Source organism: Schistocerca gregaria, chromosome 4, assembly GCF_023897955.1.
Source record: "Schistocerca gregaria isolate iqSchGreg1 chromosome 4, iqSchGreg1.2, whole genome shotgun sequence".
Lineage (NCBI taxonomy): Eukaryota > Metazoa > Arthropoda > Insecta > Orthoptera > Acrididae > Schistocerca > Schistocerca gregaria.
In genome coordinates, this window is record NC_064923.1 from 290171045 (window position 1) to 290195498 (window position 24454).

At 40.1% G+C, this 24454-nt stretch overlaps 1 protein-coding gene across 3 annotated transcripts in view; it reads right to left on the reverse strand.

The window, feature by feature from the left end:
* Nucleotides 1-24454, reverse strand: part of LOC126266690 (splicing factor 45) — a 101527-nt gene that overhangs the window by 21407 nt on the left and 55666 nt on the right. For all 3 annotated transcript variants that reach the window (XR_007548905.1, XR_007548906.1, XM_049971122.1), the window contains one exon: nucleotides 11442-11616. Coding sequence is in view for 1 of the 3 variants with exons in the window: in XM_049971122.1 (XP_049827079.1) it covers nucleotides 11442-11616 (175 nt within the window). In the remaining 2 variants the exon portion in view is untranslated. The remainder of the gene's footprint in view (nucleotides 1-11441; nucleotides 11617-24454) is intronic.

Genomic DNA, 24454 nt, shown 5'->3' on the forward strand with positions numbered 1-24454 from the left:
TTACCTGCGCGCCTATTTTTTTATTCATTATTAAACCTACTCCTGCATTACCCCTATTTGATTTTCTGTTTACCTGACCAAAAGTCGTATTTGTCCTACCACCATACTTCACTAATTCCCACTACATCTAACTTTAACCTATCCATTTCCCTTTTTAAATTTTCCAACCTACCTGCCCAATGTAGAAATCTGACATTCCATACTCTGATCCATAGAATACCAGTTTTGTTTCTGCTAATAATGACATCCTCCTGAGTAGTCCCCACTTGGAGATCCAAATAGGGGACTATTTTAACTCTGGAATATTTTACCCAAGAGTACACAATCATCATTTAACCATACAGTGAAGCTGCATGCCCTCAGGAAATATTATGGCTGTGGTTTCCTCTTGCTTTCAGTCGTTCACAGTATGAGCACAGCAAGGCTGTTTTGTTTAAATTTACAAGGCCAGATCAGTCAATCATTCAGATTGACTCCCCCCACCCTCCCCCGCAAATACTGAAAGGGCTGCTGCCCCTCTTCAGAAACCACGTCTGTCTGACCCCTCAACTGATATCAGCTGATACCCATCCATTGTGGTTCCACCTACGGTATGGCTATCTGTATTGCTGAGGCACGGAAGCCTCCCCACCAGTGGCAAGGTCCATGATTCATGGGAGCAGAGGGTTCATTATCTGTCTGATATTGAAGTTCCTAATGGCCAACATACCCACACGCTGTAACTGTCTGGACTTTGCAAGGAAATCAGCCATAATTCACATATACTATGCTAACTGTGATATTATTTCGAGATTGGGGAGCACTGCAATCTGTTGATAAAATATGAGAGAACATCCATGTGGCTAATAATCACATTCACCTTCCATCCAGAGATATGCAAACCCATCACAGTTCACCATTCTCCCAACATGTGACAATGAACTGCGACAGTCTTGCACATCGCAAGTTACAATGTCACCAGGAATTCAGTGGGTATCAGATGTGCCAAACCTTTTGTCATGTGCACCCGTTATTTTGTAAACCACCAGCAACCTTTAAAAAAAGTCTGTGACAGGTCTTTGTTCAATGTTGCTCCTGTTTCTAAACTCTCACCTTAATTGAAGCAAGGATGTTTCAATATTTTCAGCGACATGAAATAGGATAAATTGCTGCGCACAACATAGATGAGATATTGAGGGGCAGACAGGCATCTTGAATGCCGATTATTGGATATTATAAAGCTGTCGGGCAGAGTCCTTTTTCAGGTGTAGATTTATGTGTGGATGCGCGCGCGCACGCCCACACACACACACACACACACACACACACACAAACCAAGCAGGGTAGCACATTGATTAGCATGCTGGACTTGCATTTGGGAGGATGATGGTTCGAATCTGCATCCAGCCAGCTAGATTTTGGTAGCCATTATTTTCCTAAATTGCTCCAGTCAAATGCCAGACTGGTTCCTTTGAAAGGCATGGTCAATTTTTTTTTTCCATTCTTAAAACATTTCTGAGCATATGCTCTTCTCTAATGACCTCGATGATGACTTTCAATGTGCCTGTCTGCCACTCAGTGTCTCCTCTATGTGCTAAGTAGCAATATTGTCACGTAGAAGAAGATGTAATTAGATGAATGACAAACACTAACTTCACTTAACGAAGGTTTATTCAGCACTTGCACATACAAGAGTGCAGATCGATCTGCCTCTGGCCAGAACACATACAGTATATATACATCTACAGAACATTCTAGTACAATGATTCTTTATATTTGTGGATATTTCTAGAATGTACTTGACCCAAATATAGAAATTAAAATTGTACAGTCAAGGTGAGTTTTGAACTCATGACCCTCCATGCAACAGTTTTGTTTCATAACCACTACACCACGATGCTACTCAACTTGTTCTGCGACAATATTTTCTACTAGGGCAATACCAAAAGTAAGGTCTCATATATTTTTAGATTTGCAAACAGCTGTTTATATTCTGTAACAGTTTATTTTTCCACACAATCACCATTTCAGTCAATGCATTTTTGTACGTGCTGTGTCAGTTTTACAATGTCCATGTCATACCAGCTCACTGCCATTTCCTTTATGAACCTTGTCTTTCATCTCATTGTCAGAGCAGAATTGCCACCCCGACAAATGTTTCTTTAACTTATGCAACAAGTGGTAGTCACTTGGTGCCAAGTCTGGACTGTGTGGTGGCTGGGTGATGATGTTCCAACCAAAGTTTTACAGAAGATGCACAGTCTGATGTACTAGGTAAGGGCAGGTGTTGTTATGGAGTATTCTTGTGCCCTTACTCATCATTCCTATTCTTTTGTTGTGAATTGCCCCTCTGAGTTTTTACAGTGTTTAAGAATATCTGTCACCATACATTGTTGTCTCAGCAGGTATAACATTAACCAACAGTACCCCCTTCTGGTTCCAGAACACAGTTTCCATGACAATATGGGAGACTACATTTGTTTAAATTTTCAGGGCTTCAGCAAAGAGGGGTGGTGCCACTCACATGGTTATTGCTTTGTCTGAGGATCAAAGTGGAATGTCCAGATTTCATCACTTGCAACAATTGAGTCAAAGAAGTTGTCCTTTTCATCTGCATAGACGTTAAGAAATTTACAGAAATAAGCAACTCATTGCCCTTTGGGAGGCTTAAACCAGAGGCTCAAAGGATCCTACAATGATCTCAGATGCAGATTTGGTTCAAATGGCTCTGAGCACTATGGGACTCAACTGCTGTGGTCATCAGTCCCCTAGAACTTAGAACTACTTAAACCTAACTAACCTAAGGACATCACACACATCCACGCCCGAGGCAGGATTTGAACCTGCGACCGTAGCAGTCGCACGGTTCCAGACTGGGCGCCTAGAACCGCGAAACCACCTTGGCCGGCGATGCAGATTTATGGACTACCGCTATCAGGTGAAGGATTGCAGAAACACACAGCAAAAAGGAATTGATTGCATGGATATCAGAGTACGTAAGATGTACACATGGGAGTAGGTTGGACGAAATGCGTTTGATGGTGAATTAGGTGCCATAGCAAGGGAAGGAAGTAGGCCAGACACACCAATTATGGAGGAGCACATTAATCCTTGCAGGTCAGAAAGAGAAAATGTTGATATGGTATTAGTTAACTGCAGAACTTTTCTTTGTGTGGTGCCAGAATTAGTGTCCCTTATTAACATCCAGAATTAAGGGTAAAAAGCTGCCTGACCCCAGAAGGTAATGGCAGCAAAATCTTTAAGTCCAATTGGAATATATATTGCAATGATAAGCTGAATACCAATCATGGCAGTTGGATGCTTTTATAGACAATCTGCAACTAACAGGCCCAAAATTTTCAATTCTTTACTCTAGAGGAGAGAATCAGAGACTACAAAGATATTCTAGGACCAACAAAAAAGTGTCAAAAAGAATGTTAAGAAAGCCAGAAAAATATTTCTGCTTACCAAGTGTGACAGGAAACAGGCTGAAGATTATCTGAGCAGTCAATATGAAACATTCTTAGCTAGGGATGAAGATGAGCTAAATCAATGGATAAAACTCAATAGTCCTGGTAGAATGTATATTTATGGAATAAAGCAAACAACTCACTAAATAATATAGGCCTTGAGACTTCAAAAGACACATAAGCAACAGCGAAAACTTTGATGGCTTTCACCTAAATACTTTTTCAAGCTATAGTACACACACATGCTCACTGCCCCCCACCCCCCCCACCCCCCCACCACCACACACACACGCACACACACACACGTACATACTTGTGTAGCTACACTGGACAGAGGTTCTGTAGCTTCACTTGACTGCGGGTTATGTCTGATGGAGTGGGCACGGGAAGAAAAGAAGTGATAAGCAGCAAAGGCTGAGGAAGGGTGGCTGGGGGAGAAGGCAGGATAGGAATGCTGGGAGCAGGCAGTAGGTGCACAGTATATGGATGTGGCAAGGGCACTTACTACATTCCACAATGGTACACTCATGCAGTGCATAATAACATGGAGCTGGATTGAGAGGTGCGGTGACTACAGGAAAGAGGGTGTGAGTGCAGGATGAATGAAGTTAGGATACTAGCGATGATTGATACCAGGAGGATTACAGGATTGGAAAATGTGTTACAAGGAAAATTCCCATATATGTAATTTATCCAGGATCCAGATGCCACGGGTTGTAAAGCATTAAATGACATGAATGCTTCCACAGGTGGTCCTGTCTCTGATAAGATAGGATAAGCCTGTGATGGAACTGGGGTGCATGTGCTTGATGGCTATCTTGAACAGGTTTCGCAACTGGATCTTCCACAACAGTATGATCTATGTGACAAGTAGTTGGATGTGGGTGTGGAGCAATGGCAGGCAAGGACATTGCGCAGACTAGGTGGGTACAGGAATACCACTTGGGAAGAGGTGGGAAGAATTATGGGTAGAATGTTCCTCACTTTGAGGGAGGATGATAAACAATCAAAGCCTTCACAAAGGATATAGTTTAGTTATTGCTGTCCAGAATGATAGTGGGTGGAAGTGGAGGTGCTCCTTTGCATCTGATTCTTGATGGTGATTGGAGAATTGGGGGTGTATGAAGACACTGTGTGGGAAATCCATCTGTGGGCTAGGTTTGGGGGATAGTTCCTACCTGTGCAGGCAAACTGGAGAAGGGATTTCTGGTCACTGCATATATGCTGTGCATGGTTTGTTGCAGTATATGGGACTGAGTTTTTGGCGTAGAAGGGATGGAATCTGTCAAAATGCAGGTACTGTTGATGGCTGGTAGATTTGATTTGGACAGAGGTATGAATGTATTCATGAGAGAGGTGTTTGTCAATGTCCAGGCAGGTGAAAAATTGGGCTGAGGGGGACCAGGCGAAGCAGATGGGAGAGAAGGTGTTCAGGCAGAGGAGGAATGCGTGCCATGGCCCTGGGTCCAGATCATAAAGACATAATTAATGAACCTGAATCAGATTATGGGTTCGGGATTTTACATGGTGTGGTCATTCCCTCTAGATAGCCCGGAAATATGTTGGAAAAGGAAGGTGCCATGCATGTCTCTTGCTTGTGATGTGGATCTATTTGTACATCTTCCCTTCAAAGGACAATACACATTTATGAGTGAAGATGTAACTGGTTAGATGTATAAGGGATACGATGGAGGGTCTGGTGTCAGAAGGTAGTTGGGAGAGGTAGTATTTGATAGTGGCAAGGCTATGCGCGTGGATGATGCTGGTGTATAAGGAAGTGGGATGAAAACTGATTAGTAGGGATCCAGGTAGTAATGAGGTGGTAAAGTAAGTGATTCGTGTTTTTAACACTTTGGCAACCAAGCACAACAACAACTTGGGCTATGACACTATTCAAATGACTGTGCCCTATTATATCTAAGGCTGTGATGTTTCATGGCGTGCAAGCCATCTTTCACTAAAAAACTTGACGGATTTTATATGAGAACCATGTAGGAACATCTAGTTACTGCCCCTTGCCATATGCCATCCCTTGTTGTCAGCCTATAGAATTGCTTTAACAGAAGCAGTAGCAAACTGCTATTCTGACTGACTGAGCCACTGCGTGCTCACACTGTCATTAGATCTGTGCATATACTCCCTACATTTCAATGCTTTCTGTAGTTCTGCTACTACAAATATGTCACTTTCATTGAGTGAGTAATAAATTCCGGAAACTCTCAAGGAAGAAATATCTAAGTGGAACAGTCTGAAGAAATTGGTGAAGAACTTTCTCAAGAAATATTTCCAGTGCAACTATCAGACAGAGACTTCCCTAGAATTTTCCTGGTAAACTTCTGGAGCTGAGACAAAGCAGCATCAACATGAATTTGAATGATTTGTTCAAAGGAGACATTACAACCTACTGGCACTGTTATTTTCTCTGTTGAGAGGTTTGTGTGAGTGTGTGGGAAGGGACCTTCAAAAGGAGGTGTGACCATGTTGGAGGTAAGTAATTTCACGGAGGTAACCACAAGGGTGGTTACATAGGAGTGGGGAAGGGTTACATTTGGATTGTAGTATGAACTTGGAGGGGGCTGAACTTCAAGTTTGTGGCTGAAGGTGAGGTCTTAGGATAGTACTGAAACTTCTGTAGGAATGAGGTTTTCGGTGGTGGTTTTAAACAGTGCCATGGATTAGTTTCGATTCTGGATTTTGTAGGATGGTAGGAGGGACTACTGATGGCGGAAAAGTTGCAACAGCTTCGACTGCAGCGTATGATAGGCATCTATACACTAAACCAACAAATCACAGGTCCAAAGTATTTTAGTAGCACACCACTGTATTTTACTTCCCAATAAACCCTCTCTCCATCCCTCCCAATTCCATGTCATAGTGCACCCCTCAACCTGACAAACCCCCAACCCAGTCCAGCTGCAGAGCTGTCAGCTGGCATAGTGTAGTCAGCCAAATTTGTGTATGCACTTATGAATGTGAAATCTAGCTTTAAAAAAAAAAAAAAAAAAAAAAAAAAAAAAATTAAAAAATGCCGATTCAGTTGATAGCTAGTAAAGTTTCCAGTTTTGTTTATGTTCTTTCCAACTCAATGCGTCTACTTCTCAGTAAGTTGCTTCCTTTAATTCTTAAATATTTAAAATTCAGAAGTATAGTACAAGTTACTTCAGATGTGCTAGTGCCAAGCAAGATTGTTCTGCAATATTTAAACCTGCCATGATTCAACAGGCGAGATAGGAAGTTATGGTGAACAGAAACAGAGTATCACCAAAGATTTAAATTGTAGTGACCTCTCATTATCTACAAGTGCATACTGCTGATCTAGGTTAAGCCATAGCAGCATTAGTACTTCAAAAGTGGCACTGTCATCAGGAAGTGGCCCATAAACATGCAGCTTTTTTTTCTGGTAAAGTAGACAGTCAATGGAGTCTATCCACTGGAGTAGTTGCAATTCAAAGAACCAAGTCATTAGGATGACTAAGCAAACCACCGCCTTGCTATTTGCTTCACGCTACCTATAAGAGCAAGTCTCTTGACTCTTGTGATGCCATGACTACTAGCGAGATATAATTTTTTTGCCTTTCTTTTACTACCTTGTACTTCATACATGTATTTCTGATAACGTAGAACAATTTTCATTTGGTTATATAGTGTAGAACATGAAGTGTGACTATGTTTACTTTGCTCTTTTCTATATGAGTTCCTTATGCAAAGACTTAGATTTTTTCTGATGATCTTTCAAGTAGTTTTATTAATTGTATTGTGTGAAACGGAATAAGTAGAAGTGTTGTAAGAACTGGGGAGCGAGAGAGGTATTGATAGTTGTTGGGTCGAATAGCGTGTGGTAAACAGTCGCGGAAGGTGCATGAGCATGGTGGTAAGGAAGCAAGTATTGTGAGTAGTAATGGTGTACATTTAATACAATATTAATACTGGACTTTCAGGTGTTAGACATGGTTTGAAATTGGACTTTATGATGGACTTTCTAAATGGACATTGTATTATGCGAACACAGTTGGTTTTTGCAAAACGATGCTTGTGGCACTGACAATGAACTCGTGAACAGACAGTATTGTCGTCTGTTTAGAATTGAGCTGCATTACATATACTGTGAATTTAATATTGCTCAGTTTTCTTGGCAACAAAATATGACATACGCTAAAACAGTAACTGCGAGTGGGGAACCTGTAAACTGTGTTGCCACGTAAGTGACTTTTTTTGCAGGAACAGTGTTACCATGAACCACGAATATTAACAACAGATAGACTGTCTAACTTAGCAATTGGCAAATTATAGCAAATGGAATGTTAATTTAAACACGATGTATGCACTGTACCAAACTATCGTGTGCGAATGTTGCATCTGAACTAATAAAACCTTCAAGTGCTGCATAAATGGCCTATGACAGATGGATGCTATGCAACTTATTACCACTGCCCGCCAAAACAGGATGTAAGGAAAGAGGATATATTAATGCCAAGGACATGACTGGATGAACTTTCAGGATTCATATCAGCAACTTCAAACTGTTTCTACCGCCGTCACCACATCACGCCGACCAAGAACAGTTAAGACTCAAAACCATTCCTCCCTTCCAGAAACTCACAATTGCAACCAATTTAGTTTTTTTCTGCTTTGAAACAGACTATATCTTAATGTTTCTCTCCATAAATAAAAGTATAGTAGTGCAACAAATGTAAGTTCCATTATTTTTTTATTTTAACGGGTATATTTCCCTGGAATGAAAGGAAATATTTCCTCAGGTGGTAATGGATATGATGCCATTCTTGGAGTAGATTTCCTACTATCAAATCAGGGCACAGTCAATTTATTTATTTACTGCTTTATTTAGCTTGGCTTCAGACCCCATCTTATTTATACGAAAAATTATTACTAACCACTGGTTTTAAAGCTCTCAGTATCTACGCATACTTATGGCTCAGTTATGTAAATATCGGAGAGTTACCAATAAAAGTAATAGTACTGATTAAAAACAACAACAGAAATTCAGAACAATAATAATATTAGTTTAACACTTTGGAAGTCATGTTTAATATCAATTAAAACATGAAGGATAATGGCAACTAGATGGCTGTGATAATCACTTAGTAATTGTTAGGAAAGAGAACACAGACTGTTTCATGGAGAGCTCTGAAAACAAGTGGGAGGGAGGACAGTTGGGGGCAGCCGAGGTTAGACTGGAGCTTGCTGGAAGAAGTATGTGGAATAGAGAGCTACTGTGATAGATGGCACACCACTATCTGTCTTCTGAAGCAGGGAAGGAGTGCAATTTCCCCTGAGATTTTGAGGAAGGTAGTTCCAGAGTCAGATAAGAAAAAGATTTTGAGAAGCTAGCTATGTTATGAAATGGTATAGAGAGAATTTTTGCTTTGATGAGAAAAGTATTTCTGTTATGTTGTCCAGACAGAAAGTGTTATAGAGTCAAATTAAGTACTAAGTAGGTGGTAGAGCAAAAGAGAGTGCTTAAGTCTCTGCGTTTACCTGTGTGTAGCCAAGATATTTGTTCATAGGCAGGAGTGATAATACGGTGGGTGGGAACAATAATGTGAATGTCACAAATGTATTGTACTCAGGTGTTCATTGGCAGTTCCATCTAGCATGAGCTCTTATACTGAAGAATAGAATCATCATAATCAAGAATTAGGATTACTAGTGATTCCACAAGTTCCTCTTTAGGCTCAAAAGAAGATACTATTTTATACATTTGTAGTGCAGGAAGAGATGCTGGTACTGTCTTACAGACTGCAGTTGTGTTTTCAGTCACGCAAACACTGATAGTCCACTATTATCCCTCAGTTCTATACCAGAGGATTTGGGGTGCAACTGGTTCTTGAAACTGAGGAGTAGCAATTGTTTTGAAAGTACTTAAAACTGCTTGCATTTTAGATGCACCAAGTAAGAAATCTAAATTTTGAGCCCACAATATTAAGGTAAGTAAGTCAGCATTTACATTCTGTATGGCAGCCTTCAGGTTTGGTGGACTTACATACACTGAGGTGTAAGAGGATGCTATCAACTTATACTTCCAATGGGAGAGAATAGCTGACGCGAGCACGCGTGTGCGCGCGTGCACACACACACACACACACACACACACACACACACACACACACACACACACACACACAAACAAACATTAATTCTGTCTCAGGCAATACAGTCCATATTACCACATTGCTGCAAGTCATTTCCAAATGCCTTGGGAAGCCATTTAAACTGCTTGCCACTTGAATAGTCCCTTAAGGTCACCTCCTTGGATAAGAATAACAGGGAACAGGGAAAGAATTCCCAGCACTGAAATGCCAAGAAATGCATTATCTGTGGTAAAATTGATATTACAAGATGAGGAACTGAAAAGGAAGAAACTTTGTGTGTGTGACAGTAATCTCAAAAGTAAGGTCTCCTACTTTTTTATAAGTACATAGACCTGTTTATTTCTACAATGGTGTACATCAGTTTACAGCTTGAACATTTAGCTATTTTTCGACATAATCACCATTTCTGCCGATGCATTTTTGTAGACGCTGTGGCAATTTTTGTATGCCCGCGTCATACCAGCTCACTGCCATGCTGTTCAGAAAGTTATGAACTGGTGTGATTGTTGCTTGGTCTCAGGTGTAACGTGATATGCCCAAGTTTCGGCACCCATGACAATTGAGTCCAAAACGTTGCCCTGTTCGGCTGCAAGGCAGTGAAGAAATGCGTGGGAAGCACCAACTCATTGTCGCATGTGGTCCTCAGTCAGCATGCGTGGCATCCATCTTGCGCACACCTTCCAGTAGTTCAATGTTTCCATTAAAATTCTGTGAGTGGTGCTTCCGGAAACCTCAGGAACAAATGTGCAGAGATCTTCCATGGTGATCCACCAATCTTCATGGATGCTTTGCTCAACCTTCAACACTGTCTCCTCAGAAATTTACGGTCTCCTGCTCCTTTGTTCATCGTGAATTTCGGTCCAACCAGCTACGAACTCTCTACACCACTTGTGAACATTTTTGACATCCATGCATGACTCACCATGCACTTCCATCAATTGGCGATGGATTTCAATTGGCGCAGTGCCCTTTGCGTTCAAAAATCGAATAACTGTGTGCAATTTGCACTTGGCGGTAACATCTAACGGGAGCTCCATTCTCAACAGCTGCCAAGCCAAGACTGAGTGCCTCAGCGCGGTGTGCGCATGTTTATACACAGTGTGTAAAGCACTCTTCATAACAGTGTGACCAACTGCCACACAAACAGAGTTCTGTACTTGTAAAAATATTGGAAACCTGGCTTTTGGGATTCCCCGCGAAGTTCCCATCATTGTCGACAATTCTGATGTGGAGGAAGCAAAGCCCTGATGGCCAGTATAGAAGTAGTAAAGTGCACAAAATAATAGTGGTACATTGTACAAAACATGCCACTGGGGAAACCTGCTCATGATGCTGCTTTGAGAGAAAACTCGCATAAGAAGAGAGAGAGAGAGAGAGAGAGAGAGAGAGAGAGAGAGAGAGAGAGAGAGGGAGGGAGGGAGGGAGAGGTAGGCGGAAGGAAGGGAGATATCTGAGGACTTTTTGACAGAGTATACCAACCTACTGACTGAATATACAACTTATTCCTCGACTAGCTGTTACTGACGGCCTTGCTAGCATGTCAGTAGTTTTGTAATGATTAGTGACAGTGAGTAAGTAAGCTATTGTACCCGCAATATCATCAGCTGTTGATCCCCGAGGGAAAATAACTTCTTATGTTTTTGTGTGCCACCACATACTGTGATACACACAGAAGAGAAGCAAGAAAATTTTATACTTCTCTTCATGCACCTGCTAGCCAATTTGTTTACAATGTATGTGAAACATATTACGAGACAGTAAGTGCGCAATATTTATTATATTAAAGAAAGTCCGAGGTAAGAGTACCAACGGCAGTTTACAATAGTTTTTTAACTGTCAACAAATGCACTGTTATGTACAAGTGTAATGGTGCTAGACTTACCTTTAATAGCTGATTCAATCCGTTTAAATTCAACAAATATTCTAACAGCTTCATCATGTGCAGCACTTGGTTGTTCATAAATAAGAACTTTAACAACATCACCATACTTTGTGTTACATTCATCTTTAACCTCAGGCTCCAGGTCTTCATCTACTTCTCCTGGACCAACCATATTCTGTAGAGAAAAGAGGAACATGAAATATTTATGGGCATTAAAAAAATACATTTTTTCTCATCCTCCCCCTTTCCCCACTTCCCAAGGAGGAGGGGTGAGGAAGAATTTCAGAAATACAAGCTAAATATAATAATTAAGTTTCTTTCTATCTTCTGTTTTATCAGAAAAAGTGGAAAATATAGAAACATGGTTACGCATATATTAAGTTATATCAAACAATGGTATTATTGATTAGTTATATCAGTTAGTATAATAGGATGTCTGCTTGGTTGCAAGTTAAATTGCGTCACCAACTTGATTCTCATACTGCTTTGAGTAGTAGCTGAGATTGCATATTAATTAGAAAATACTTGAAAGAATCTTTTTGAGCCATTCAAAATCCTTAATCTGTGGTCTAGTGTGGATTACTTGATGATATCTTCATGAAATGGATCACAGCCTCTACCCTGACAGCTTCTCTCCAGTTTATTTCACTTGCCTCTCTTTAGCTTAGCAAGTCATCTTCCTTGACATTGAATGCCACCTCAATGATGCTTCTAAAAAAGTCTCTTGACACAACAAGCCTATCAATAAATAACAATATCTCTATTTTTGTAGCTGCAAACCTATCCACCTAAAACACAGTCTCTTGTGTTTGCACACATTACAACCACAGCATTGAGTAACCACTCTCCCAAAATATTCTGAAGGCTGCTACAGACAGACACTATCCCTTCTCGTGCCTTTTCCCCAAATATGGTCATCTCATCAACAAAGACATCCAATGCAATAAAATACTCCTGTGTTCCAAAAACGTCAATCAGTTCCACTGACAAGCCACAAAGCAACAAACTGCACACTACACCCTGAACCAGATTGTCCACCAGGACTTCAACTACATACATACATAAGCCACAAGCCACCATACAGCACATAAAGGAGCATACCTTATAATACTACTACAGTAAAACCTCTACATTTTTGTGTGGTCCAGATTTAAAAGATGCAAAATTGAGGAAAATGCAGAATCAAGGAAAATGTTAAAATCCCCAAAATATGAACAGAAGCATATGTAATTGGCTTACATGATTAAAAATTGTAGTGCACTCCAATACACTACATACAACCTGTATATGTGGAAGAAATTAAATGTTGAATACAATGTTTGTACAATAATTTGTGGTAAAGAATTTCATTATATCTTAAAAAAAAAAGTGTAACAGCAAGTAAAAATTTGTCAAAAAACTGAGGTAATCGAGCTATTTTCTGATGTGCTATGAACACAAATTACATGTCAAAATATATGATATTGAGAAGTGTTTCCAGTGTGCTCACCACAAAAAAAGCAAATATTGATGAACATGTTGAATTAAACTGCAAACTGAAGTACGGTGAAAGGCATCAGCATCTTACTCGAAGGGTGTGTGTTTTCCTTCTCTTGATGAGAGAAACATAGACATGAAAAAATGAGTTTCCATCCCCAATTAAAGTTACAAGCTTATTAGAAGTCAGCTCAGCAAATTTCTGTACACTGTTCAAAACATAAAGTTAAAAGAAAGCTCAGGTGCTACAGTTTTGCTTCTTACCTTCTATTGCTGCAGACAATCTTTATGATATATACAGTGTGTGGTGCATAGTATATGCTTGAGAAGTATCTGTAGATGTTGCAGTTGTATCATGTCAGATTTGACCACAAAAGTCTTTAAAATACGCTACTGCAAAACCCTGTTCTATTTCCATGTGGCATCTCCGCCCTAGCACATGATCTGCAGGAAAAGTATATTTTCAGCACTGTGCTTTTGCCCCTATCTGCCCTCCTGTTATTGAAGGGCCACTCCCACTCTCCAAACTTCCAGCAGATGAGCTCGTTTTACCTGTGTTAGTGTGGTGTGGTGGCTGCACTGGCTACTGAGTGATGTAACAATTCGCCAGCCAATAAGAGTTCACTAGCCGGAAATGGTCGACTTTTCTGGATTCTGACTGCGCATATTCTTCAAGACTCAGTGTTTGAATTTAAAAGGTTTACAATTAATATTGCTGCTCAATACAATATATTGGAAATACAAGCAAAAAGACGGGAGTGAGTTTTAAGTGGCATAGGAAAAGTTGGCGGATAGGACCCTTGGCCACAAGTTGTCCATTTTTCCATTGCTGCCGCAACCTAACAGTAGTTGTACCATAACTGTGCAGTGAAGCTAAAAGTGCAAGTTGTGTTGGCAGCAGCAACTGTGGATTACATCAGAAATTCCTCTCTCACGTCCCTCCCTCTCTGCTACAGCCAAAGATATTTCCTTAATTCCACCACTACCCACAGCGCAAACCATCTGTCTTTTGTACTACTTATAACTCGTTCAGTCACATCAAATATCAATAGGAAGAAAATGGGAAGAAAGTCAAGTAAGAAATCGTGTAAGAATGTAGATTCAAGGTAATCTCACTAGGAAGAAACTAAAATCTGGGAATTTTTAGCAGTGATCTTATGGGCTTTTCACAAGGGCTACAAATGTATGACATAGCATCATAAGAAATGTAGAATTGGAGAATGTAAAATCAAAGTTCCACTGCCTCTAAGTGATAGTTGTTTCATAATTTTGTCTGCAGTGTGGAAGTTCTATTCATGAAACAACATCCGGTAACTGTTACTGTTAATATCAACGGAAAGAAATAATACGTAAAAAAAAAGTTTAATCATTATTCATGCATGTAGTCTTCAAGGATCAACTGACAATTCTTTTTTTTTATATAAACTGTTAATAAACAGGAAGATGTAGAATATCTTTTTACATTCATCACTTCAGCTTAGTTTGTGACCAAATGACAGAATATATCTTCAAGAAAATTCAGGATTTACATGGAATAAGCTTCTTCTGTGAGATATGTTATTGCATATTCAGGACTTGTAATGAAAGAAACAGAATATTTTGGTATATGAATTTTTTCTCACTAAGGCAGCTTACAACATCCACGAAAATATTAATTGTGTGTTTCATTGTCAGTTTCATCTGACTATCCATGTTCAGATTACCAAACAGAAGTACTTGAGCATGCAACATAGTAACCATAAATAAAGTTATTTGCACAAGATGTCCTTGATCAATAATATGAGCAGTTGTGATAACAAGTGGACATGGTCAGAGGCAGTACTGAAGAAAAGACACAACTCTGGTTGATAAGCAGTGGTTTGGTAGGAGGGGACCAAGAGTCACACATTGAAAACTGTAAACTAAGACGAAGACTATTCATTGCACTGACGGTATTTTATGACTTCTACTTTCCACATACAAGTACTTCTGATACAAGGTTTATAAACACACACCCAGTTGGCGAGAGCATGTCTCTGGAAACCAGTAGCTGTGTGGTAATATTGTGTTATTTGGTGTTGCATGCTGAATAATATGATGATTGATTACACATCACAATGTCAGGTTCATTAGATGACAAATATTTTAAAAAAAGGCAAGCCCTTATCAAACAAAAAGTAGCACATTTCATTTCACATCTGAACAAGCATTTTTACGCTTCAAGGAAGTCAAAACATTTCCACTGTGTAACACTAACACTCAACAATACTGACTTTAAACAGCATGAAAAAGGGGAGGACACGACATGGAGCTCAAAAATTTGGCTCAAACTGTGAGAACAGAAGCATGTCGATACCCCTTTCACGCTCCTAGAGTATCTCGTGTGAGTGAGCTGTTGGCCCATTGCAATTCACTGATTCTGCCAATTCATCTACATTTGTAACAGCCTCTAACAGTCGTGAATAGTGTCTCGCTATGCATCTGCAGTGTTTATTGGAAAATGGAAACCTATCAAGAATTTTCTACCAGTGAAGTGATTGGTGAAACATCAAAACAAAAACTTTTGAAGCAGCTTTGGAAAAAAAAAAAAAACAATTATGCTTTTCCAATTTATACAGAAATGGTATGATTACCAGCAATCCTTCTCTATTTGTGGCTCCTGTAGCAACAGCTATGGGCTACAGAGCAGGTTATTAAAATTATGAATTATAATTTCATAGTAAGGGATGAAGATTTGATATTACATGCCAAGCCTGACAAACAAAGTCTTTATGATGAGGTCTGTGGATTTTCTCATTCTCTTTCCCTCTCACTGCTCACACATGCTTTTTTCATATCCAAGCATTTTTTGTACAGGTTCCTTCTTGGACTACAGGCATGAACAATGAGGATTATGATTGTAACAAATGTTTCTCTCATATTTTGGTGCCCTTGACTGATTTCAATTTTGCTGATGCTCATCCAAATTGTAAGTTCCCATCATTAAAATCATGATTCCCACTCTTTAATAAATAAATAAATCTTCAAATTTGGAGAAAAAGAATTGAACAAATGAAAAATTGCAGTCATCAACTCAGGAACATGGGAAAATTATTCATGACAATGATAATGAACAGTGATAATGAGAACATTATAACAATGGACAGTGGCAGTCACATTCCCATATTTGTGAGAAAAATTTATCTTATTGCAAGTGATGCTTGGGCAAAAAGATAAATGTAAATACTCAATAAGACAGTGAAAAATCACCAAATTCATTAACAAAAATGATTTTGTAACTTTGAAGGAAATGGTGAAATTTCCGTACACTGTGTAAAATGTAATTTAAAAGCAAGTTCAGGTGCTACAGTTTTCCTTCATGCCTTCTATCACTGATGCCAATATTTACATTCTACAGTGTGTGATGCAAAGTATATATGTGAGTAGTGTATTTAGTTGTTGCAACTGTATCTTGTCAGACTTGAACACGCAAGTCTTTTACATGTGCTATCGCAAAACCCTTGCTCTATCTCCATGTGACATCTCTGCCATGGCACATGCTGACTGTCTCGTTTTTCCATTGCTTAGCCACAACCTAACAGTATTTCCCATTGCTGCCACAACCTAACAGTAGTTGTATCTTGATTGTGCGGTGAAGCTAAACATTGCAAGTTGTGTTGGCAATGCCAATCGTGAATTATTCAGCATTTTCTCTTTTACATCTCCCTTTTCCACAACAGCCTAAAATATTCCCTCACCTCCACCACCACCTGCTGTATGAACAGTCTGTCTTTTGTGCCAGTTATAAGTCATTCAGTCATATCAAATACTAATAGGGAGAAAACTGGATGAAGTCAACTGAGACATCGAATAAGAATGCAGAATCGAGGTAAACCTTAGTAGGAAGAAATGTAAAATCATGGAATTTTTAGCATTGATCTTAAGGGCTTTTCACAGGCACTATGAATTTATGGTGTAGAATCACAAAAAGCATAAAATTGGAGAACATAAAATCAAAGACCAACTGCAGTCATTTCCTTTCCTGTTATGCGCACAAATGAGGTGAAGGACAAACAACAATCTATATGCCTATGTGAAATGTTACGCCTAGATACAGTACATAAATGTGTCAGTGTCAAGCAAGACATCACTAATACTTTATTTGAACTTTTCAGGATTGGCTTTCTCACTTATTTGCATTAACTAAAGTTTCTTTTTCTTTAACATTTAGAGCGAACTGAATTTCATCACACAAAACATAAATTATGTCTAAGTCATCCCATTTCTTTCAACAGTCACTCAACAGCAACACTTTCCCAGATATAACAGTTTCATCAGCAAAGAGTCCGCTCCTGGTAGTTGAGTGGTCAGCGCGACGGAATGTCATGCCTAACAGCCCGGGTTTGATTCCTGGCTGGTCGGAGATTTTCTCCGCTCAGGAACTGGGTGTTGCATTGTCCTTATCATCATCATTTTATCCCCATCTACATGCAAGTCACCGAAGTGGTGTCAATTCGAAAGACTTGCACCAGGCGACCAGTCTACCCAACAGGAGGTCCTAGTCACACAGTATTTCCATATTCCATATCAGCAAACAGTCACAGATTTCCACTCACACAACCTGTCAGGTTATTTATGTACAAAGAGAACAAGAGCAACATTCTGCCCATAACTCTGTAGTACTTCTCTCAGAGAAGTATTCCACCTCCTGCAACCCCCACCCCCTTCCCTCCTATCCAATCAACAAAATGTTCTCAACCATTAATATGTTTTTCCAGTATCTAACCTCCTGTTGTTTATCAGCTATGCTGCAGTCACTACACCCAAGCACGAGTAGTCATTGCCAAATTTCTTTCAACGGCAAGAGCATGCTGCTCAGAGCATTGTCAGTTCTGGTGGCTACCGCTTTCCATTTCTCTTAACTAAGCAGGTGGTATCTTTTGTTAGAGGTATGTATCTTGTCCAGATTGATTTTTAGGCAGTCTCACTCTATTCTGCTCTGCCAGGAATTCACCCCTTCTCCACCTCACTACGAGTCCAACACATAATTACCCCCACACACATTTGGCCAAGCATTTTCTGACCTTGTATTACAGCTGATGATTCGAGGCATGCTGCCAGGGATGGTACATCCGCAACTGTTGAGTCCTTAGGAAATAAGATAATTTTTATTTTTTATTTTGTCCATCTCAGTTGCATTAATTTACTGTGTTACAGTGTTATTATCTTGACCACACTCTAATGTTTGCACATTCAATCAGAACTGTTTGAGGTACATTTGATCATATCATCTGGATATGACTTTTCAAGCAAATAGGCACACTCACAATAAGTTCATCCATTTCCTGTTAACTGATTCTTCTGTCCCTTCTTGGTACAACATTGTCATAATAAATGAAAGCACTATATTGCATACATTCTACAGGGTTAATTTATTTATTCAGGTTAACAGTTTTTTGGGATAGAACACCATCATCAGCCTTTAACTGACTATACGAGGTGGAATCCAAAATTTTCAGGACTGGTGCTGCCATCAGGAAAGTAGATCTTTGCACTGTTGGTGGTGAGAGCTGCTTATCTGATGAGTCGGTGTGTAGAGTGGCATTCAGCTGGGAAGATGTGTTGTGTGTCCACAGTTTGCATGTCAACAGTGATTTCCGTAATACTCTGTGTTTGGTGAGTCGCGATTTTGCAATGGATCCGCGAACAGAACAGCGCATGTGTATCAAATTCTGTATGAATCTCTGGAAAAGTGCTACAGAGACCCTATCAATGATTCAACAAGTGTTTGGGGACATAGTATGAGCCTTACACGTGTGTTTCACTGGCATGCTCGGTTCAGGGCCGGCCATACAGACGTTGAAGATGGTGCTCACACTGGAAGGCCTGTTAGCCGCACAATGCCAGATACTGTTGCCAAACTTCATGCGGATCGACATCAAACCATTCAAGACCTTGCGGATGAAGTGAGTATTGGTTATGGGACATGTCAACGGATGTTGACTGATGAATTGGGTATGCATAGTGTCGCAGCAGAATTTGTGCCAAGGATCTTGACTGCTGATCAGAAGGCACAGCATGTTGAAGTGTGCACGGACCTTCGTCAGACTGCATCTGATGATCCGATCTTCTTGCCATGGGTTACCACAATGACAGCTGGATTTACAGTAATGACCCAGAGACAAAGCAACAATCGTCCCTTTGGAAGAGCCCAGGCTCTCCAAGACCGAAAAAGCAAGACAGGTGAAGAGCATGGTCATCGTTTCCTTTGATAACAAGGGAATTGTGCACAAAGAATTCGTCCCACCCAACCAAACAGTGAATTGCACGTACTACTGTGATGTTTTGCAACGGCTCTGTGGAAATGTGTGGCGACGACGGCCCGAACTTTGGCGTCACGGGAACTGGCTGTTGCATGATGACAATGTGTCCTGTCACACGTCCTTGTTCACGAGGACCTTTTTGGCAAAAAACAACATGGCGGTTGTACCCCACCCACCGTACTCGCCAGATTTTTCACCTTACGACTTCACGCTATTCCCAAAACTGAAACTCAAGTTGATAGGCCGTCGGTTCGACACTCGAGAGAGGATTCAAGAAGCAACGCTGGCGGTGATAAACACCCTCAAAGAACAACGTTTGACCAGTGGCACAAGTGCTGGGACTGGTGTGTATGTGCGGATGAGAACTACTTCGAGGGTGATGGTGACCATTAGTCCAACGACGAATGGAATATTCCAGAATTTGAAACATGAACAGCTGCTAGCGTGAGTTTCTTAGAAGTAAATACCTTAGGGGTTGCGAAGCAACTCAAATCGCTTGATACAGGCAAGTATTCAGGTCCAGATTGTGTACCGATTAGGTTCCTTTCAGATTGCACTGATACAATAGCTCCCTACTTAGCAATCATATACAACTGCTCGCTCACCGATAGATCTGTACCTACAGATTGGAAAATTGCACAGGTCGCACCAGTGTTTAAGAAGGGTAGTAGGAGTAATCCATTGAACTACAGACCTATATCATTGACGTTGGTTTGCAGTAGGGTTTTGGAGCATATACTGTATTCAAACATTATGAATCACCTCGAAGGGAACAATCTATTGATAAGTAATCAGCATGGCTTCAGAAAACATCGTTCTTGTGCAACGCAGCTAGCTCTTTATTCGCATGAAGTAATGGCCGCTATCTTCAGGGGATCTCAAGTTGATTCCGTATTTCTAGATTTCCGGAAAGATTTTGACACCGTTTCTCACAAGCGACTTCTACGACTTCTACTCAAGCTGCGGGCCTATGGGCTATCGTCTCAGTTGTGCGACTGGATTCGTGATTTCCTGTCAGGAAGGTCGCAGTTCGTAGTAATAGACAGCAAATCATCGAGTAAAACTGAAGTGATATCAGGTGTTCCCCAGGGAAGCGTCATGGGACCTCTGCTGTTCCTGATCTATATAATGACCTGGGTGACAATCTGAGCAGTTCTCTTAGGTTGTTCGCAGATGATGCTGTAATTTACCATCTAGTAAGGTCATCTGAAGACCAGTATCAGTTACAAAGTGATTTAGAAAAGATTGCTGTATGGTGTGGCAGGTGGCAGTTGACGCTAAATAACGAAAAGTGTGAGGTGGTCAACACGAGTTCCAAAAGAAATCCATTGGAATTCGATTACTCGATAAATAGTACAATTCTCAAGGCTGTCAATTCAACTAAGTACCTGGGTGTTAAAATTATGAACAACTTCAGCTGGAAAGACCACATAGATAATATTGTGGGGAAGGTGAGCCAAAGGTTGCATTTCATTGGCAGGACACTTAGAAGATGCAACAAGTCCACTAGAGAGACAGCTTATCCTACACTCGTTAGTCCTCTGTTAGAATATTGCTGCGCGGTGTGGAATCCTTACCAGGTGGGATTGACGGAGGACATCGAAAGGGTGCAAAAAAGGGCAGCTCATTTTGTATTATCATGTAATAGGGGAGAGAGTGTGCCAGATATGATACGCGAGTTGGGATGGAAGTAATTACAGCAAAGACGTTTTTCGTCGCGGCAATACCTTTTTACGAAATTTCAGTCACCAACTTTCTCTTCCGAATGCGAAAATATTTTGTTGAGCCCAATCTACATAGGTAGGAATGATCATCAAAATAAAATAAGAGAAATCAGAGCTCGAACAGAAAGGTTTAGGTGTTCGTTTTTCCTGCGCGCTGTTCGGGAGTGGAATGGTAGAGAGATAGTAATATTGTGGTTCGATGAACCCTCTGCCAAGCACTTAAATGTGAATTGCAGAGTAATCATGTAGATATAGAGGTAAGGTTTTCAACAGATGGCAACACCAGTCCCGAAAATTTTGGATAAAACCTCGTAGTTGTCAAAGAATTTAAAATTTTGTATTGTAGCTATCTTTGATGATGATAGTAAAAGTCTGAGCATGGGCTTGTAAAATGAAAACCAGTTAATGTGAATAAAGAAATCCATTGCCTTTACTACAAAGATTTCTATTAACAAGCACTCAATATTTGAGAACAGTGGCAATTTACACTGATACATCAATTAAAATATTAATCCTTTTACTTTAACTGCACTTAAGTAACACATTTTCATGAGACACTTCCCTCTAGCTCCTAGAACATTAACTCATTTCTGCCAAAATCTTTCCACAGACTCCTGACAGAGATAACAAGAATAGGAGATGAAATCTTGTTTAACTGTTCATGCCACAGTTCTACAATATCATACGCATTCCACACACTCATGTAGAAAGCAGCTACATGCAAGAGAGGGAATATAGTCAGTTCAAGGTTTGACGATCACGGTGATTGTCATGAACCGTCATGGAATAAATATTAGTAAATGTGTTTTACAAGAAAATACATATGAGAGGTGGACAAAAAATGGGAACTCCTTGAGAAATTCATGCTTGAAGTTAAATGCAGGTGCTAGACATGCCTGTGGTTTGCACTACTGTATTTGACCACAAATAGCGCATGTGCCATCTCCATGATATGTTGCAAAGTGTCAGTTGTGGTCAGAGCAGTGTCAGACCTAAGTGAATTCGAATATGGGAAAATTCTTGGTGCTAATATGATGGGTGGTTTCAAAACCAAATAATCCAAAGTGTCAGGTTTTTTAGAGGAATGTTATCAAAGATTTATACTACATACAGGATAAGTGGAAAAACATCATCTGCTATGTCATAATGTGCATAAAAGTGTGTGTTGAGTAGCTGTGATGGGCAGTCATTGAAGAGGACTGTTACCAAAAATACAAAGTGCTACCCAAAAGTTCCCAGAATAGAGCAATGAATAAAATTATATTTACCGGGGTCTTATTTATCACCATCACTTTCAAAGTAGTCCCCTTGAGGGTGTATACACCACTCCCAGCTGTTTTCCCATGAATTAGGAGCTCCTCGGAATGTATTTTTTTGTGAGCCTATTTAGTAGTAGTAGTAGTTGTTGTTGTGGTCTTCAGTCCAGAGACTGGTTTGATGCACCTCTCCATGCTACTCTATCCTGTGCAAGCTTCTTCATCTCCCAGTACCTACTGCAACCTACATCCTTCTGAATTTGTTTAGTGTATTCATCTCTTGGTCTCACTCTACGATTTTTATCCTCCACACTGTCCTCCAATACCAAATTGGTGATCCCTTGATGCCTTAGAATATGCCATATACTAACCAATCCCTTCTTCTAGTCAAGTTGTGCCATAAATTTCTCTTCTCTCCAATTCTATTCAATACCTCCTCATTAGTTATGTGATCTACCCACCTAATCTTCAGCATTCTTTTGTAGCACCACATTTCGAAAGCTTCTATTCTCTTCTTGTATAACTATTTATCATGCACATTTCACTTTCAATTCTGTCTGAATCTCCTCAACTGTGTGAAGTTTGACTCTGAGTCGAGTTTCATTCCAGGAGACAAAAAAAATTCACTCAGTGCCAGGTTAGGTGAATATCACAGATGAGGAAAAACTGCCTTTTGTTTTTTGCCATCCTGGATGATCAATGCATTGTTATGATAGAGGAACCAATCACCCATGCGCCACTTTCGTCAGCAAAATCCTCCTGCACACCCGATAAGACAGCACGACAACACTGCCTACGATCTTCCAGCACCATATTCTGCACAGCAGCGATATTTTAGGAGAAATGCCAGTTGACAACTGTCCTGAATGGGGATTATTGTCACACAATGTTCTGCAATCTTGACAAAGTTTAAAATAGCCATAAGTCTGACTGTGGCCAAAGGTGTCTTCTCCAAATGCTTGCTTCAACATGTCACGTGTTTATGTAGCGGTTTTTCTGAGTCTGAAACAAAAGTTTATGGACACACGTTGTTCTGAGACATCCGTTATTGTCAGTTCTGCAAGTATACAACACACAAGAGTGGGCAAATGTGTATATAAACCAAATGCGGCTGCCTAGCACAAAGCCCCTCAAGTCACGAAGCTTTACAGCATGTATGAGGTACCATCTGGCAGTGTTTCATTGTCTTTTTTTTCCAATTTATTAGTCGTAACATTCCACAGTAGTAAATAATTTTCAACTGACATTTAAAAGTAATAAAACAAACTAAAATTAATTATAGGTTCCTTGGCATTTTAGAAAAAATCCAAGTCTAAACCAGATAGTGATGTTCGTCACTTGATCGTATTTGTTTTTCAAAGATCAAATTGTCTCTCGTTTCTTCATGTTCTGAATCGCATCATCGAAAATGGAGTTCACATGACTGTTCTTCTAAGGAAGTTTGCGTATGTATCATAATAATTATTCATGCGTAGTAGCTTGTGATGCTGGTCGGAAATGTACGTCCAAAAATCTCCATCGCTCCTTTCTTTCTTGGACAGCAGGTAAAATACCGCGTGTCCCTTCAACCAGTTGACGGCATTTTTCTTCCAGGTGGGGTATAGTTCTTCTTCTGGGTATAAAAGGCACGCTGGCATTATCAAATACGGCGGTTTTCTCTGCATAGTTGCTAATTTTTTTTCTGATTGACAACCATATATTATTCGCATTCCCACAGACAAATTGATGTTCATCTGTATCAATCAGGTTGCAAGTGGTACACAAAGGGGAATCAGCCAGGTGAATGGAATGTCGCCTGGAGTTCGTTGGAAATTTCCTATTTACAAAATAGTACCACAATGACTGCACTTTTGTTGGTAAATACGGGTGGTATATGTTCCTCCAGATATCATGCCAAGAGTGACTGATGTATTTTTGTTCTATGATGTTCTTGGTCTGAAAGTTCATTAGGTTTTGGTATATTTTCTTGACTTTGGTGACATCTAGGGTGTTCCCAGTCTAATGTAGCTATATTCTATGAAGAAATGTTTTAGGTGGTAAAGTTCAATTGGGATGTGGTGAACATCTATTGGGGTGTCCTGGCTGGCCGGCACTATTTCATATAACAAGAATGCGGCGACACTGTTGACTGACCTCTTCCACAGTTTATATGTTTTACAGACGTACAATGCTTGTGCTTTATTGCACATGTCTGTGAGATTCAATTCACCGTTCCCAGTCGGTAGAGTCAACATTTGGTACTTGACTTTGAAGATGTGGCCACAGCTGACAAAGTG